The sequence below is a fragment of the Enhydra lutris genome, unplaced genomic scaffold (assembly GCF_002288905.1).
Source record: "Enhydra lutris kenyoni isolate GAN:26980312 unplaced genomic scaffold, ASM228890v2 scaffoldscaffold8, whole genome shotgun sequence".
NCBI classification, from domain to species: domain Eukaryota; kingdom Metazoa; phylum Chordata; class Mammalia; order Carnivora; family Mustelidae; genus Enhydra; species Enhydra lutris.
In genome coordinates, this window is record NW_019154092.1 from 30,558,925 (window position 1) to 30,576,123 (window position 17,199).

The 17,199-nt window shown below is 43.9% G+C and overlaps 1 protein-coding gene across 3 annotated transcripts in view; it reads left to right on the plus strand.

The window, feature by feature from the left end:
- LOC111142502 (formin homology 2 domain containing 3) overlaps positions 1-17,199 on the plus strand; it is a 467,037-nt gene that overhangs the window by 202,357 nt on the left and 247,481 nt on the right. For all 3 annotated transcript variants that reach the window (XM_022495723.1, XM_022495724.1, XM_022495725.1), the window contains exons 4-5: positions 4,023-4,090; positions 11,290-11,395. In XM_022495723.1, the coding sequence (XP_022351431.1) occupies positions 4,023-4,090; positions 11,290-11,395 (174 nt within the window). The remainder of the gene's footprint in view (positions 1-4,022; positions 4,091-11,289; positions 11,396-17,199) is intronic.

Consider the following 17,199-nt stretch of genomic DNA (forward strand, 5'->3'; position numbering starts at 1 on the left):
AAGCCGTAGCAATCCTAAATGTGAGTGCCCATAACAAGAGAAAGGCAAAGTGTTCCTAAAGCAAATACTCATACAGATGCAAGAAAAAAATGGAAAAATCCACTGTCAGGGTTGGTAATCTCAACACTCCTTTCTCAGTGATGTACAGAAGCTCATGAAAATATAGAACACCTGAACAGCACTACCACTCAGTTTGGCCTAGTGGATATTTCTAGAATAGTCTGTTCTTTTCAAGTGTATATGAGATGTTCACCATGATAAACCATATTCTGGGCCATAAAATAAACACTAATAATTTTTTTTTCACATTGATATTTTTTTTAATTTTATTTTTTATAAACATATATTTTTATCCCCAGGGGTACAGGTCTGTGAATCGCCAGGTTTACACTCTTCACAGCACTCACCATAGCACATACCCTCCCCAATGTCCATAATCTCCCCCAACCCCCCTCCCCCCAACACTAATAAATTTAAAATAATTGATGTCCTATAAAGATTATGTTCTCATCATAAAGATATGAAACTAGAAATTGGTAACAGATATGTGAAAAATTCCCAAATAATTGGAAGTTAAACAGTATACTTCTAAATAAACCATAGGTCCAAAAAACAAACAAACAAACAAACAAAAAAATCACCACAGGACTTATTCTCTTTTGACTGGAAAGAAATGTTCAGCATTCACTCCATTTCAAATTGAATGAAAGTGAAAACACAAAATAGCAAACTGTGCAGAATGCAGCCAAAGCAGCAGTTAGGGAGATATTGATAGCCTTACCTACTTAGAAAAGAAGAAAGGTTTCAGATCAATTGTTACTGAATTTCCACCTTAAGAAAGTAGGAAAAAAGAGCAAACTAGGCCAAAAGCAAGCAGAAAGAAGAAAATGATTAAGCCAGAAAAGAAAAAGGAAGAACAATGAAATCAAAAGCTGCTTCTTTGAAAAGATCAATAAAATGGATATACCTCTAGCCAGACTAAGTGGAGAAAAGAGACAGACTGATTACCGATAATAGGGATAGGAGAGGAGATTGCTGTAGTCAATAAAAGGGTAATAGGGAATATTATGACAACTTTATGCCCATGCACTTAACAAATTAGATGATTTGGAAAAATTCCTTAAAAGATGCAAACTATCAAAGCTCATTCAAGAAGAAATAATCAGAATAGCCCTATAGTAATTGAAGAAACTGAATTCATAGTTTAAAACCTCCCAATACAGAGAACTCCTCCCTGCCTCCCACTGTCCCAGGTGGCTCCACTGGAGAATTCTGCGAAACACTTAAAGAATGTGTAATATCAAGTCTACATAGACTTGTTCTGAAAGTAGAAGAGGAGGGAGTACTCCCAACTCATGAGAGTCAATATTGCTTCAACATCAAAGCTGTTAGAAGGAAACAAAACTACAGATCATGAATATTCCTCATGAATATACATGTAAAAAAATCCTCAACAAAATATTGTCATTCTCAAACTTTTTAAAAAACCTGATTTTGAGTATAAAAACCTTAACAATCTGAATATAATTAACCATAATTTTCATTCACATGAATTGGAAGCCAGGACACATCATCAGTAACTAACTCTGTGATGTTGTAAATTCACTTAAGACCTATTTCTGCTTGTCATCTAGTGGGACATGCGCAAGAGAAGTCTACTGCAAGTCTTATTACCTTATAAAGAGGTACTTGGATTTGACACTCTTCAGATGTTCTTACTGGATAGGATAAATCTGCTCCTCTTTTGGGGAGTTTATATATTCCCATGCTTGCATCTGATCTATTCTTATTTATTAGAAATGGTTCTGGCAACAATAAAAATTTCTGTCCTCAGAATTTGACAAGTCAGAGAGGTTTAGCTGCCGAAACTGTGGAGTGATCACCCTGGGGACCAGACCTAGGGGTGATGCCGTCCACTCCACTTATTTATTACTTGTGTATGCTGAGGCTGTGCACACACTTTAGAGGTCAGCTTGAAAGTTATCTGGGCCTCATGTCTTAGGGTCTGTGATAAACAAGATGTTTATTTTAGGGATGGCTGATTTCTCTGGAGTTTTCTCAGATCTTGCTTTTAGGAAGGTGATGCATTCTGTCTTAATCAAAACTCTTCATAGTCAGTAAGTGATCATGGACTGCATATTGTTTAGAAGCTCTTGGAATCAGACACCACCCATCTCCTAGACCCCCAAACTGACACAATCTAGCCTCTATCCCTTACTGGGGTTTTCCTAGGTTTTGCGTCTGGAGGAACCTGACCTGCCCAGTGCCTGGATGAGACCGGAGAGTCTGCAACATAGTGATGAGGGGGCTGGGGCTGCATGACCGAGGCCTTGACAGGTCCTGCAGAGGATTTTGGATTTCATTCTCAGTGCAGGGGCAGCCATTGAAGGGTTTAAATGGGACCAGTGATGTCATCAGGTGGTCCTTTTCTCCCAACCCTTCTGGCCTTGGGTGGAGAGTGGATGGGAAGAGTGAAGATGTCTGTAGGGAGGCCTTTGGGGGCAGCTACTGCCGTGCAGATCTGAGCCCCACCTACCCTACAGCCTTTTAAATCAAGGGTGGGAGCCTGTTCCCTTCCAAAGTTACTGTGCAAGCACGCATATTCTTCTCATGGCCAGACTTCTGCCAACTCTCACAGACCTATGTGTCCTTCCACTCAAGTCTGTGACATAAGCAGGCAGTGTGGTTCTGCGCATTGCCTGCCATATGCTGAAATTGAAGCCCAGAGAGGCTGGCCTCCGGCATGATACTGCTTTTGACTGCTTTATTCTTTAACATTTTAAATAATTTGACATCATCCTGTACCGTATCAGTGTTTAACACAAAAACTGTCTTCCTTTAAATCTGCTGTTGCATGTTCTTATTTTATAAACAGGGGATCTGAGTCTTAGAAAAATAAACTACTTTGTTCAAGGTCATGTAGCAAGTAGGGAGTGGCCCCAGCTTTGAGATGTAGGCTTTCTGACTGCTTAGTCCTTGAGTTTATTAACTCTACTCTTGACTACCGGCTGCCTAGAGCAGTTCCTGGCAGGTGCTCAGGAAATACATGTTGGATGATTTTTTTATTGGGTCAGTCTGGTACCTGCTGTTGGGAACCTAACCTGACCCCTGAGTCACCTAGATCAGGGCCAAGTTTGAGTTGTGTGAAGCTGAGCAGAGTCCATGCTCCCAGGCATTCTACATACACTGGAATAACTGGTTTCTCACTTCCTCCTGACCTCAGCACTTTGGAGCTCTACTGCATTGGCTAACTAGTAATTTTGGCAAGTTCATTTGTCTCCATGCCACATTGTGACCTCCGGAGGATAAGTCCTAGGTCAAGGTCACCTCCTTATTCCTTAGGCCTGGCCTAACTGGTACATGTTAAATGTGACTAACAGAACACTGGGGGTTGTAAGAGTTGGCCTGGGTCTTGAGCCAGAGAAGACCGATACAGGACTCCTCCATCTGCCTTGCTCAGGGCCAGACCCATCCTTAAACATGAGTGAAAGCCCAGGTAGACCCAGAGCTAAGGCTATTTACAGAGCCATCCCCAAGGAATCCAGTCCTGAAAGCCACTACGCTGTCCTTAGATCTCTTAAGGTGACAGTTGGATCCTGGGGAAAAGGAGGTGCCTCAAAGCTGAGCCCAGCTGCAGAAAGCATGGTGGGTCAGGGGCTGTGAGGCAAGGAAGGAGGGAGGTGGAGGGATGCATTCCATCTTGGCTGGGTTAATTTTCTGGATATAGTTGGCCTTTAAGTGCAATGGTCGACAAGCATCTGGAAATGGAAGTCTGGAGAGAGGGAGGGTGGGGGCTGAGGGTGCACACGGGGCCTTGTCCTCCACAACTCTCTCGCCCCCTCTTCCGGCCACCTGCAGCAGCCCAGGCTGTTCTCTGCACTGTTGGACGTGAGGGCGCTATCTTCCATGGCTTCTGTCTACTCACCTCCCCAGTGGAAAGTCTGTTCGTTGTTCACATCCTGTGTTTTTACCGTTCATTGAGTCAGTTTAATTAATTCTCTATGTTATGTTTTTTATTCCAGAGAAACTGTACAACTCCAGTGGGCGAGATTTAAGAAGGGCCCTTTTCTCCCTGAAGCAGATATTTCAGGTAAAAAAGAAGAAAAGCATGCTCTTAGGTCCTGTTTGTGCATTGCTTATGGAATTAGATACAGACATGTTTCTACCTCTTACTGATTACAGAAAGAAAAGTTTCCTTGGATTAAAATGTCAGTGAGGTCAAAATCTCACAGTGAGAGTATCTTTACCATATCAAATATTTCAAATATTAGAAAGTAATGACAACTTGATCAAATCATGTTTTTCCATATTGACCTCCGACTTCTACAAAGAAAAACCTACTACGGATATAATTGAGGTCTTGTTTTCTCCCTCATTCCAAGCATCGTTTTCCTGCCCCAGGTCCCCCCTCTCTGCTGATGGTCATGTGCATGCGTGTTTCTGGGCTGGTGGTGAAGATTCTCCAACAGTGTCTGTGTTCTTTTCTGCTAACTTCACATATGACATGCTGCATGTGTTGTACTCCAGCTTGCTTACTAACGTGGGCCAGGCGTGGGCATGATGGGCTGGTGTGGCTCTGGGTGTTCTCGGGTATGAATACAGCGCAAGTAGCCCCATGCATTCTTCTGTTGGCAGGCAGTTTGCTTTATCCGCAGTGTTGGCTGTGTTACAAACCATGCTGCTCAGGACATGTCCCTTGTGCACATGTGTATGTCCTGCTTTCAGGGTCCGTTTTTTCCTTTGCTCCTAAGCCTCCCCTCTTTCCCTGCCCTGAGGAAGTCAGGAGGCTAGGACGGAAGTGCAGACAAGCTCCAAGCTGCTCACTTATGAGAGACTGCTGAGGAGAGAGAGCGAGCGAGCGAGCAAGCCAGGGGAGGAGAAAGAGGCTGCTGCCCGGGCAGAGTCAGGATGGCACTTGCAAGAACTGGTGTCTCTATGGGCTCATTGCTCCTTCTGTGATGGTTTTGGACCCTAGGGAATATAGGGTCTACTTCCCTTCAGCTCCCGTCTTAGCCGCATTCTTAGAAAATTTTCATCGTCAGTGATAGTTGTGTCAGAGAAGCAGTGCCCTTGTGGATGTCTTCCTGAGAAGGGATTGGCAAAAAGACAGGTCAACCATCCATCCCATCTGCACATTTTCATGCCGCTGGTCCTTAAACTTGTTCAACCACGCCCACACCTTCTCCCTGAGCAGAGTCCCTTCTCAGGGTCGGCATTTCTGGACATGAGTCCTCTCAGCTCTCCTGACAGTTACGGTTGGGAACCTACCATGTCATCGCCCCCTCATGCTGCACATCTCCAAGATACTTGGGGTTGGGGTCTGCCTTCAGGCTGTTAGTTCTGGAAAAATTGCAAACAGCTGTCCTGGGGCACTGCCAGCTTTTGGTTCTCTATCTCAGTCTGTTCTTTAATTTCCTACCAGAGACGTCTGAGGAAATCATTCTCCTGATGGTTCCATGCAGCATTCTGGATCATATCTGGAATTCTCAGTATAAACTGGAAGCCCTGTGGATGTGGCCTTTGCTGCCCACTTCTTTGCCCTTTGGCTGCATCCTAAATTCTACTTGCGGTTGCCATCTGGGGGCAAGCCATACTCTTCTGCACCTTTGCCCCTGGACCCGTTGGTTCTATGCCAGAATGTGTTGCCACCCCACGTCCATTCTCTGTGTCTCTCAGTTTATTTCCTGCTGTCCCCTCCTGCTAGGGTCCCTCTCCCTAAGTGACTCCTCTCGGTCCCTTCAAATACCTCTGACGTTCCCTATATCTAGTATACAACTTAAGGTACTACAGGGCATCCATCTGAGTCTAGCTATATACAAGCTCCCTGGATTTCATCGCTGGGTCTTTGGGGTGAATGGACTAGGTGAATTGGATAGTCTTCTAGAAGATGCCTATGTCTTCAGTCTTTAGCAATTTCCATCTGTATATCTCTCTGTTCCTTAGCTGAACAAAATAAAACTTGTTTGCCCTTGATTACATCCTTCTTTTTAACTCAGATCCCCAGCTACACTTGGGCTGGACTAATTGTGCCATCAGAGGGCCGTGTTCCTGCCACTCCTCACCCGGACCCAGAGTTCCTCAACCTGCCTGCTGTTGCTGTTGCGCTTTGACTTCTTTCATCCCTGTGTTCACCTCACTGAGTGTCCAGCTGGTGGCTGAACTGAACAGAGTTTGTTATTCCCAGTGGCTTTAAAACACTGTGATCTGTGTATGTTGAGTAAATCTGCTCTAAGAACAAAAAGAAACCACACACACAATCAGCTGTTCATAATAATCTTTTTTTTTTTTTAAAGATTTTATTTATTTATTTGACAGACAGAGATCACAAGCAGGCAGAGAGACAGGCAGAGAGACGGGGGGAAGCAGGCTCCCGCCGAGCAGAGAGCCCGATGTGGGGCTCGATCCCAGGATCCTGGGATCATGACCTGAGCCGAAGGCAGAGGCTTTAACCCGCTGAGCCACCCAGGCACCCCAGCTGTTCATAATAATCTTGTTGCTGCTGATGTTGTATTGCTTTTCTGAGACCGGTGTGTGTGTTCTAACTTTGTCATTCTTAGAGGTCTTCAGGGTTAGGATTCTTGGTGTGTGGGAGAAAGAAGATAGAATGGTAGAAGAAGGGTGCCTGGGTGGCTCAGTAGGTTAAGCATCTGCCTTCAGCTCAGATCATGATCCCAGGGTCCTGGGATCAAGCCCTGCATCGGGATCCCTGCTTAGTGGGGAGCCTGCTTCTCCCTCTGCTGCTGCTCCCTCTGCTTCTGCTCTCTCGGTGTCTCTTATTAACAAATAAGTAAATAAAAATCTTTAAAAAAAAAAAAAAGAAAGGTAGAAGTGGTTAAGTTAAAAACTCTGTATTCCTAAATTTATTTATTTACTTTTTTAAAAGATTTTGTTTATTTGAAACAGAATGAGTGAAACCATATAGTATATGTCTTTCCCTGATTGACCTTATTTCACTTAGAATTGTATCCTCTAGGTTCGTCCATGTTGCCACAAATGGCAAGATCTCTTTCTTATGACTAATATTCCACTGTGTGTGTGTGTGTGTGTGTGTGTACACACAGTGCATCTTTTTTACTCATTCATCAGTGGAAGGACAAATGGGTTGCTTCCATATCTTGGCTATTGTAAATAATGCTTCAGTAAACATAGGAGTGTATATATCTTTTTGAATTAGTGTTTTCATTTTCTTTTAGTATATACCCCATAGTGGAATTACTGGATCATATGGTAATTCTCTTTTTAATTTTTTTGAGGAACCTTTATTTTCTCCACATCCTCACCAGCCCTTGTTATTTCTTACATTTTTTAGTTTAGCCAGTCGGACATGCAAGGTGTTAACTCATTATAATTTTAATTTGCATTTCCCTGATGATGAGTGATGTTGAGCACTTGTCATGTGTCTGTTGGTCTCTTGGCCATCTGGATGTCTCCTTTGGAAAAATGTCTTTTTAGGTCCTCTGCTCTGAATTGGATTATTTGTGTTTTTTGTGTGTTGAGTTGTATAAGTTCTTTATATATTTTGGATGTTAACCCCTCATCGGATATGTCATTTGCAAATATCTCCTCCAGTTAGTAGGTTGCCTTTTTGCTTTGTTGATGGTTTCCTTCACTGTGAAAAACTTTTTATGTTGATGTAGCTGCAGTAGTTTAATTTTGCTTCTGTTTCCCTTGCCTTAGGAGATGTCTAGAGAAATGTTTCTAGGGCTGGTGTCAAAAAAATTATTGCCTATGTTTTCTTCTAGGAGTTTTACAATTGCACCAAAAACAGTAAATTCTCTATGTGAACTTTAGGATAATCAAACAGTAGTTGAGGGAGGAAGTATTGTTTGTAATAATCTTATAGCTTATAAGTAAGGGGGAATAGTAGAATTAAAGTATCACGACTTTGCAACCCTCAGTGAACGGATCAAGGCATTAAGCATAAGGCCTGCTTACATGGTGGAAATGAGATACAATCGTCTGTGGCTCCTCATGGGAATTCACATTATCACTTATGATGTGGTTAAGCCAACAAAATCAACCCTAGATCTCATCATGTCCCCATATGCAGCAACCAGTTTATAAATGATCTAAGAAGCGCATGTTAATCTACACCACATTGGTGCAGTCAACAAAATCCAGACTGTAAGTTACAGAGGACAAATAACCTAGTTTCTTTAACATATAAATTTCAAGGGGAAAAAAAGGTGAATTAAAAGACCTTTAAATCCACATGTGTGTCTTATTTGGATCGTGGTACAAAATGTAAAAAAACAAAACAAAGACACAAACAGAAAAACACAAAACGGTATTTATGAAACAGAATTTGGGTCACGGATTTGACATTGAATAATAAAGTATTAGTCTTTTTTATTGTGAGTACATAATTTTAAAATGAGTTTCTGCATCTTGGAGATGCATTTTGGAGTATTTATGGATTAAATGATGTGATGTCTGGGATCCTCTTCAAATTAACATGGCAGCAGACAGACAAATTAGTATGGGGTGATAGAAGAAACAGGATTGGTATGAATTGATTGATTGGCACCTGGGGTTCACTAAATTGTTCTGTCTTCTTTTGTATATGGTTAAAGTGTTCCATGGTGAGAAAACTTAAAAATAAAACAAAAATAAACATGTTTGGGGTCTTTGTTGCATTTTCCTTCACCGAGTTTGTTCCATAGTGTTAACTCTGAATTCTCAGGGATGTTGTTTCTACCATTGATTCATCAAACAGATATTTCTGAGCAGCCGGCATTATGTAGGCAAGAAAGAAGGTGCTTGCTACCCGCAGTGTATAATCTGTTTGGAAGAACACACATGTGGGCACAGAACAGCTCAAACCACGGCAGGCATCATTGGGCGTTGAATGGATTATGCAGACGGCAAGCTCTCTGGAGCTTGGATAGCTTTCTCCTACGCCCACAGTCTGCATTTCCATCATCTCCTGTTTTCTACATGCAGGGGTTCTTTCTGGTCCTTAGAGTATAAGCGTGTAAAATACAAAGTCCCTGGTCTTTTGCATTGAGTTGAATGTTCCTTGACTAACAGACATTTAAAAAAAAAAAAAATCACAGGTTAAAGTATGGCTAGTGTAGAAAATTCTGAAATGCAGGGATCATCTCTTATCAGTTGGTGTTAACCTTTTGACTTCATGCTAATCAGAAACCAATGTTTTAAAAATCATTTATTAATGCCTAAGTATTTCAGAATACATGTTCAAAATCTCAGGCATTAACAATTTGGAGGACATTCTCCACAATTTATTATCCATGAATGTCTATTACTTATTGCCTTATCTACATATGTACATAAATTGGAGTTAAGGTTCTGAATTTTTATAAACACTGTCTCCCCTGTTCGTATTTGTTCCAAGGACCTTTGCCAGGCAGCCAACTCTGCTGTATTAATATTAGTGATTAGCTTGAGCGATTTCTTGAGAGCTTGTTCTCACTTTTTCACCATGAAGTCATGTGTGAATCTAGTTTTAGTTAAAGTAATAAACATTTGTTACATGCTTGGAAAAACTTTCTGACTAGACATGAGCTCATCTAAATGTTCACTTTTCACATATGCTGGTGGAAAAGGATATGGATGGAGGGAGAATTATTTTTATTTCCTTTATACATACGAGTGTAAAGTAATTTTCCAAAAACTCATGATATTGTCCCATTTTTCTCTTGCTTCCAAAACCATGATTATCTTGAAGTCTGAGTTAACACAGCTGCCTTTCATTACCTTCAGGGCACAAGCTTTGCTCCCCACCTCCCCACCAGTGCCCTCTGAACGTTGAGAGTGTTTTCTGGGTTCAAAGGGGGCCTTCGCCTGGCCTGCCCACATTTAGGTCAAGTCCTCCATCCATATAATTGGAAAATGCCATAAAATCAGAATGAGGGGCTGATTTCACAGAGGGACAGGAGAAGTATGCCCGTTTCTCTAAATTATTTTTTTCTTTTTTGGAGATAAACCATGGTTGCTGACCATTCCTATAATAAAAACCCTTCATTATTCCATTAAGCTTTCTACTATTTACATCACTGAGGTTTTTTTTTTTAATTTTAATTTTTGCTCTGTTGTTATAACTGAAGATGAATGTTCCAGTCTTAGACTAGCTGCATTTGAGACCAGGCACCGTCCAATTGAGGAAATCTCCCGAAATAGTAGTGGAAAAACCCCTCTCCAAGAGCTTTCTGGGACTTGGTGCTAGTCCTAGAGAGGACTAGTGATGGGGCTAGTGATGGGGCTGGCTGGATGGACATAGGTGATCTCAGCCAAAGTTTTGAGTCTTTACCTATAAAGAGAAGGTAGGCTTATGTCAGTGGTCCTTGAACTGGCTACCCTAATTTCCTGGGGAATTTAGTAACAGAGCTGGGGTCCCAGCCCTAAAAACTCTGATGAAATTCATCTGCGCAGGGTCCTGCTTTCTCCTCCTTTTTAAAGTTCCCCAGATAATCCTAGTGGGAAGGAGTCAAGGGTGAGGACCATCTGAGTACTCCCGAGTCACCAGGAGGGTGCAGTAAGCACACGTTGCTGAGCCTCACCGTAGAGATTTCTAGATAGGCAGTTGGGGTATTTGCATTTTTAACAAGTGCCCAGGTGATGCTCATGCCGCCTTCGAGTCTGGGCACTGCTCTTTGAGAACCACCAACTTAGATGGTCCCTGAGATTCCTTCTACAGCCCGCCTTCTGGGAACGGAGTCTGCTGGCCTGTCAGAATGGCCCCTGTGTGGGGTCACCTGGCTGTCCCCGACGCACAGCTGGTCATGCACTCTGCTTCCCAGCTTGTTCTGCGAGCATTCTGGGAGGTCGAGGCATCCGCTTCCTCCCTTAGATACCATTTTCAAGAACTTGTATCCGCCGACCTTAAGGACTGCCTTTTGGAACACGCGAGTGGCTTTGAATCCTCCCCTTGATGGTCTGCACTGCGATCGGACATTTCCTGTTGCTGGAACCCAGCGAGCTTCATGTGGCCCGTCCCTGGGGACCTGTCGGGGAGCAGAGCCTGGTGATCGTTGAAGAATGAAAAACAGAGCACTATCAATATTTCTGACAGGGGACTCATTTGCTGGATCTTTATTAGATTGTCCAGAAGGCAATCATTGGTCTTTGGCAACCAACAATGTGGAGACTGGTTGTAAAATTCCTCTGGCAATAGCTCTAGATACCTCATTTGAATAGAGCAGAACAGTCTTCAGAGGTCAGTCCGGCTTCAAAGGCTCATCCGTAGTTTTAACAGCCTGGACAGAGGAGGGATGGGGACAGTATTTGAAGTTTGTTTTTTTGTTTTTTTTCTCCCTCCTTTCCTTCCAGGATGACAAGGATTTGGTGCATGAATTTGTGGTGGCTGAAGGTCTGACGTGTTTGATCAAGGTGGGCGCTGAGGCGGACCAGAACTATCAGAACTACATCCTGAGGGGTAAGTTATGACATCCCTGTGGCAAGAAAGGCCTGGCAGTGCCTCCAGGAACTTGGATACTGAGAGCTTTTATTTTGTTTTTATCTTAATTTTTTTAGCTTTTCTTTTTTTTTATTACTATGTTCAGTTAGCCAACATATAGTACATCACTAGTTTTTGAAGTAGTGTTCAACAATTCATTAGTTGCGTATAACACCCAGTGCACATCACGGCATGTGCCCTCCTTAATGCCCGTCACCCACCTCCTCCGTCTCTAACCCTCAGTTTGTTTCCCAGAGTCCAGCATCCATACTGAGGGCTTTTAAGAAGACTTGGATTATGGACTAAGGTGATAAAGACTTTCTGCAGCAAAAGATAACACTCAAATCAGGTTTTATCACTTCCTAAGAACTCATTAGTAACTGAGCTAACTTGACTGGTTTTTACCTCGCATCTCTTCCTAGTTACTAGGAAGGAAAAAAAAGCTACTTCACATTAAGTTCTTGACAGTCTCTTTCATTTGGTAAGGAAAAGACCACACTAAGTGGGCCTGCATTTTAGCAGGAAGTCACCCAAAACCAAAGAGGCCAATTTATTTCCTGGGAAAAAGTTTTTTTTCCAACTTGGGTTGTTACTGGGAGTGTTTGTCAGAAGCTCACATTCCTCACTAGGTCCTCATGTTTCTGACTTGGTAGGTTTGGGGTGGGTCCAGGACTTGCACTTTAAAGAATGATTCTGAAAGCTATTGGTATAACTTTGTTTCCTTCCTTCCTTCCTTCCTTCCTTCCTTCCTTCCTTCCATCCATCCTTCTTTCCTTCCCTCCTTTGATATAAAGTGAGACACGCGTTGAGTTTGAAGCACTGAGCATTGTTCCAGTTCATAAAATTAATGCTCTCTGGTTACAGTATTTTTGTCTACCTTCATATAAATAATTTTATTTGATCCCATAAAAATGTGACAAGGGAGAGCAGGAATTATTAGTGCTATCTAAGAAATCAGTGCTATCAAGTTTTGAGCTACAAAAAGAGATGTGATGTCCTTCAGTCTTATCTCCATTTTGCAATAGAAGGATTTGAGACTCAAAGCCGTGGAGCAATTGTCAAATAAAGTCCATTTCTCTAGGACATGGTCAAGCAGGGGCAGTGCCCAGCCCTGTCACACACATCTCATCTGGGTTTTGTTCCCTCATCTCAATGTATACCTGCAACCCCTCAGCTCCCATATTCCACGTTCACAGGAGGGGGGAAAAGAGTGCTTTTCTTTTTCCCTTGGGTGAAGGACATGTATATTAATTATGATTTACTTTCAAACGTCCATAGTTGGACTTTAATGAGACAGGCAGAGTGAAAACATCTCAAGCTCCTGGTCTCTGGCTGCCCTGCACAGCCAACTGAGGCCTCCCCTCAGGGACCCTGGACCTGGGGAGCCACAGCAGCAAAGAGCAAGAGAGAACACGTAGGGCTCATGAAGAAAAAAAAAATTTAAGGACATATTTTTGAGTCAGTGCTGTTTCTGTTCTTGATAAATGCCAAATGTGTGCATGAGAATTCCTCAGCTTCCCGGTTCTGCTCCACGGCATTTGAGAAGCTGGGGCGTCGCCTCCTTTTGCCCTGCTTCCATCTTTTCCTGGGCGTGTGGTAGATCCTCATTACAAGTTGTCGGCTTAAGGATGGATTTGATGGGTTCTATCCCTACTGTAGTTAAAACACGGAAGCTTCTATGGGCTGTGTAGACAGATGAACCATACACTTGGTCCTGATGTTGCCTCCTTTTGTGGCTGTCTTTGTGTCTGAAGAGATTCTCATCTTTGGCTTTCCTTTCACACAGGTCCAACTCCTAGAACAGGGAAAGGCACAGGGATAAGGGTTAGGGAAACTCCTCCAGTTTACTTTCCACCTGGCTTATGGATGTTTATAAGTCGAACCACCTGGAAGGAAAGAAACCTAAAATTACCTGATTTTGAATAGTGGGTTCACATGGTATGGATTTGTTGTTGTTGTTCTGTTTAAAGCAAATGCACACACCCCTCTATCGAATTAATATTATAACCATCTACGTGTTTATCTTTCTTCTTCTGACCCTTATCTAGGAGCATGTGTAGATATGTCATTACACTGTAACACCAGGGTAAACCTCAACGTTGGTCTACAGCCAAGCCTGGGTTGAGGGGAATGGCTCTGCTGGTTGGCATAAGCCCTTACTAGGACGGTCACATTTTTTTTAAAATATTTATTTATGAAAGGGGGTGGGCACAGAGGAAGGGCAGAGGGAAAGGGGGAGAGAGAATCTCAAGAGTATCCCCCACTGAGTGTGGACCCCAATGCCGGGCTCAATCCCAGGACCCCAAGGTTGTGACCTCAACTGAAGTCAAGAGCCAGCTGCTCAACAACCGAGCCACCCAGGCACCCCAGGAAGGCCACATTTTTGTCAGAAGCCCCTTGTCTGCAAGGAGCTCTCTAAAAAGGACTCTCTCTGCTAAGTGGAGGCAGCAGAAGAGAAAGGTGTGACTCTAGGCCTGACGAATCCAGTTACCAGCACCTGCCACATAGCTGGAGTTAGGAGGAAAGAACTCAACCCTGCCAAGAAAGCTCTTTCTAGTGAGCAGCCCTGTGGTGTCTCAGTAGGAGGGAGGGAGGGCCTCCCTGCCACGGGGGGACTGTGCTGGGGCAGAGTTGCTCAGTGGCTGTACAGGGCCCCAAATGGTGAACTGTGCGATCTGTGCTTCCTGGTCAGGAAAGATGGAAAGATGCAGAATTCTTCAGTGAGGCTCTCTACCTCAGTGCTTCTCGTTAAAGTGGCAATGGTTTGTCTCCTTATTTTATTTTATATTTTATTTTATTTTATTTTTAAATTTTTGGCAGGTGGTTCATTAATTGGCAGTTAGCGGTATCAGGAAGGTGCCCACATCTGCTACCGAACGTTTGAGAATCCGAATACCCAAGCCCAACCAGGGGAGAGTCCTGTCGGCCATGTGCTGTTTCTCTGTGTAGAAAACACCACTGACGGAAGACCCTCACTGCAGACACCCCTTCCTTATGCAGGAGAGGGCTCTGCGTTTTCACTGCCGCCGCCAGGGCCTTGCCTTCTGAGCTGTCTTTTCCAGTCGTGTTTGTTGACTGAAGGCTGGAGGATTCCCGGGTGTTCCTTGGAGAATGAGCAAGGGCTCGCTCCCATTCAGGTGACTCCAGGATGTTCCGTTTCCCACAGAGTGGAAGTGCCTTTGCGTGCCTTTCCCATGTCCACTAAATCTCAGAAGCCTCCCAGTGAGCAGGGCCCCGTGCACAAACCTCAGCCCACTGTGACATATCTGACTAGAGCCCATGCCAGGAAGGTACCTTCTGAGGAATGCAAATGACAGATTTCTCAGAGTGTGCCTTTTGTGTTTTTATATAAGGAAACTATTATTTTTCCAAGCCTGCATGTTGAGTCACCCCTTTCTGACTTTGAAGATCTTCCCCTGTAGGCTTTTAAGGTTGTGATCAGCTGTCAGCAGCCACCAGACATTTGACATCAAGGACAACCTTTGAATTGCCTCCTTGTCCAACCGCACTTCAACCATATTACCTTGGGTGAGGTATGGTGAGACCAGCTGTGGCTCTGGAGAGAAACTGCAGAGTTTGATAGTTTTGTAACTCACAGTTCCTGGGGAGAACACAGTGTGCCCCACAGAGGCCACTCAGGAGAAGCGTGGGGGTCAGTCCCGAGGCAGAGGGAGAGGGCAGGCATCTTTGTTGTGATTTCCATGGGGGGAGTGGGCGAGATGGGGTAAGACTCAGGACGGGCTGGTGTGAATAATTGCTGTGTGCCCTGGGGCGGTTAGGTTGGAAATATCATGGCATAGAGTGTGAAAGCCTGCCAAGGCAGGTGGCTGGGGGTGTGCACTTGACCTGCTGGAGAAGAGCAGACTGACCTCTGCCCCTTGCCTCAGAACTGCATCAACAGGTGAGCGTTTAGAAAACAGTATTGCAACCCGTAGAGTGGGCTGTTTGGTAACTGCTGTGGAGGATAGCATGCCCTTCGTGAAATTACCTTAGGAGCTCTGCTCCATGAGACCACATGTGAGTCCCCCAGATCCAAAGGAAACAAGAGCATTTGGAGAACCCAGGGCTTTCCACATCTGCTTTTAGAACTCGATTAATTTATCTTTCTTTTTGTGCTCAGCCGTCTGTCAGCCTTTTTTTTTTTTTTTAAATTTTTTTTTTAAAGGCCCAGGAATTTGTTGCTTTTAGTAGAGGAAGTATCTGCTGAGAGGTAAAGATAGGTTTTGAGTTATGGTGTTAGTCAAGAGCTCTCCAAAAATGTGAGCCGGCTGCTGGGAAGAGGTCTAAATGCACAACATGCAGAAATAATATTTATCTGACTTATTATTCTTGGATGGTTCTAGCAAATGATCTAAAGCTTTTCGTGATAGCCCGTATTTAATATAAGTCTCCTGTGGAATTTTGTACCTCCCAATTATTCTTATTAAAGTAGGACCTAGAACGGTATATTCCTGGGAACTTTGTGCACCCATACTGGGCCTTCACTGTGGGCCCCATCAGGCCCTGGGGATGGGACAGTGAAACCAGTGGGCCCTGGTGAGGCTCCCTGGGGGGCGCTGCACACGGGCCACTTCCCCTGTTTTGTCTCCTACAACTTACATATTTAGAGAGTGTATGTAGGTGATCTGCTTCGGGGAGGAGAAAGAGAGGAGTAGACTCTGTGAGGCCAGCTGCCTTTTCTGGCTGTACTTCAAGGGAACCTGCTTCTTAAGGGCTAGTTTTACACGGAGAAATTTGATTTGATCATTTCATGTAAAGCAAAGTCCCTGTTAATCATAAAACATCTCCATCACTATCACCGGCTGGATAAGGTCTGAGAACTACTGTAGCTCAGCCCTTTCATTTTATTTGTCCCTATAATGCATCTTAAAAAATGGTTTAATGCCTGTCAACATTTAAAAATTGGAACATTTGACCTAAAAAAAAAATAAAAAATCCAGATTTCAGATTTCTTTGGGAAAAACCAGAACCAGAGAATTTCAGTGCTTTGCCAAATATCACTTAACTGTATTCCACTCTGGGGAAAGAAAAATGCCTTCCATGTTAGGGGATCTCTTAATGAGGTTCAAGACTCCCGGCCAGGAGGTTTTTGTCAGCTTCGGCAGCACCAGGAATAGACATGTTATAGACGGCGTGGAAGGAGATTCGTGATCTTAGGAGGTGGTTGTACAAAATGACCAAATGGTGTTTGAACTCAAATCCTTCATCCTGGAAAAACTTAGAAATTTGTGTTTTGGCATTTCAAAACAAGGGAGGAGGGTAGAGGTTTTGGCTCAGATTGCAGACAGGGAGGGTAGGGAGGGGCCCAAATTGGCCCCGGGGTGGTGGGGATGGGAGCAGGAGTGGGGAGCTACTCACTTCTTGAACTAAGCTCAGGTCCTGGGTCAGTGTGTTTTCTACTGAACAGCCCGGCTTGACTCTCTATCCCCATACGCTGGTCCTGGGGCGCCCCTGACCTGTCTTGGTTGCACCTTCCTCTCCTGAGATGAGCGCCTAAGAGTGCTCAGTCAGGACTTAAGGCGGCCATGTGGCCGGGCTTTGATGGAGATGACACAAGGGCACAAGTGTCTGGGTAGGGGTCTGTCACCAGCGCCTGGGGGTTGAAGCCAGTGTCCATGATAGAGCTCTTCCTCACTTGATGTCCCTCCTCATGCTAAGTCCGTGTGACAGGGACTGTTCTAGTAGGGAATCATGTTGGCTGGCATGCATGGGCAGCCCACAAGGCCAAACTGAACTGGCAGGTTTTTGTTTTTTTGTTTTTTTTCCCAGTAGAGTATGTCAAA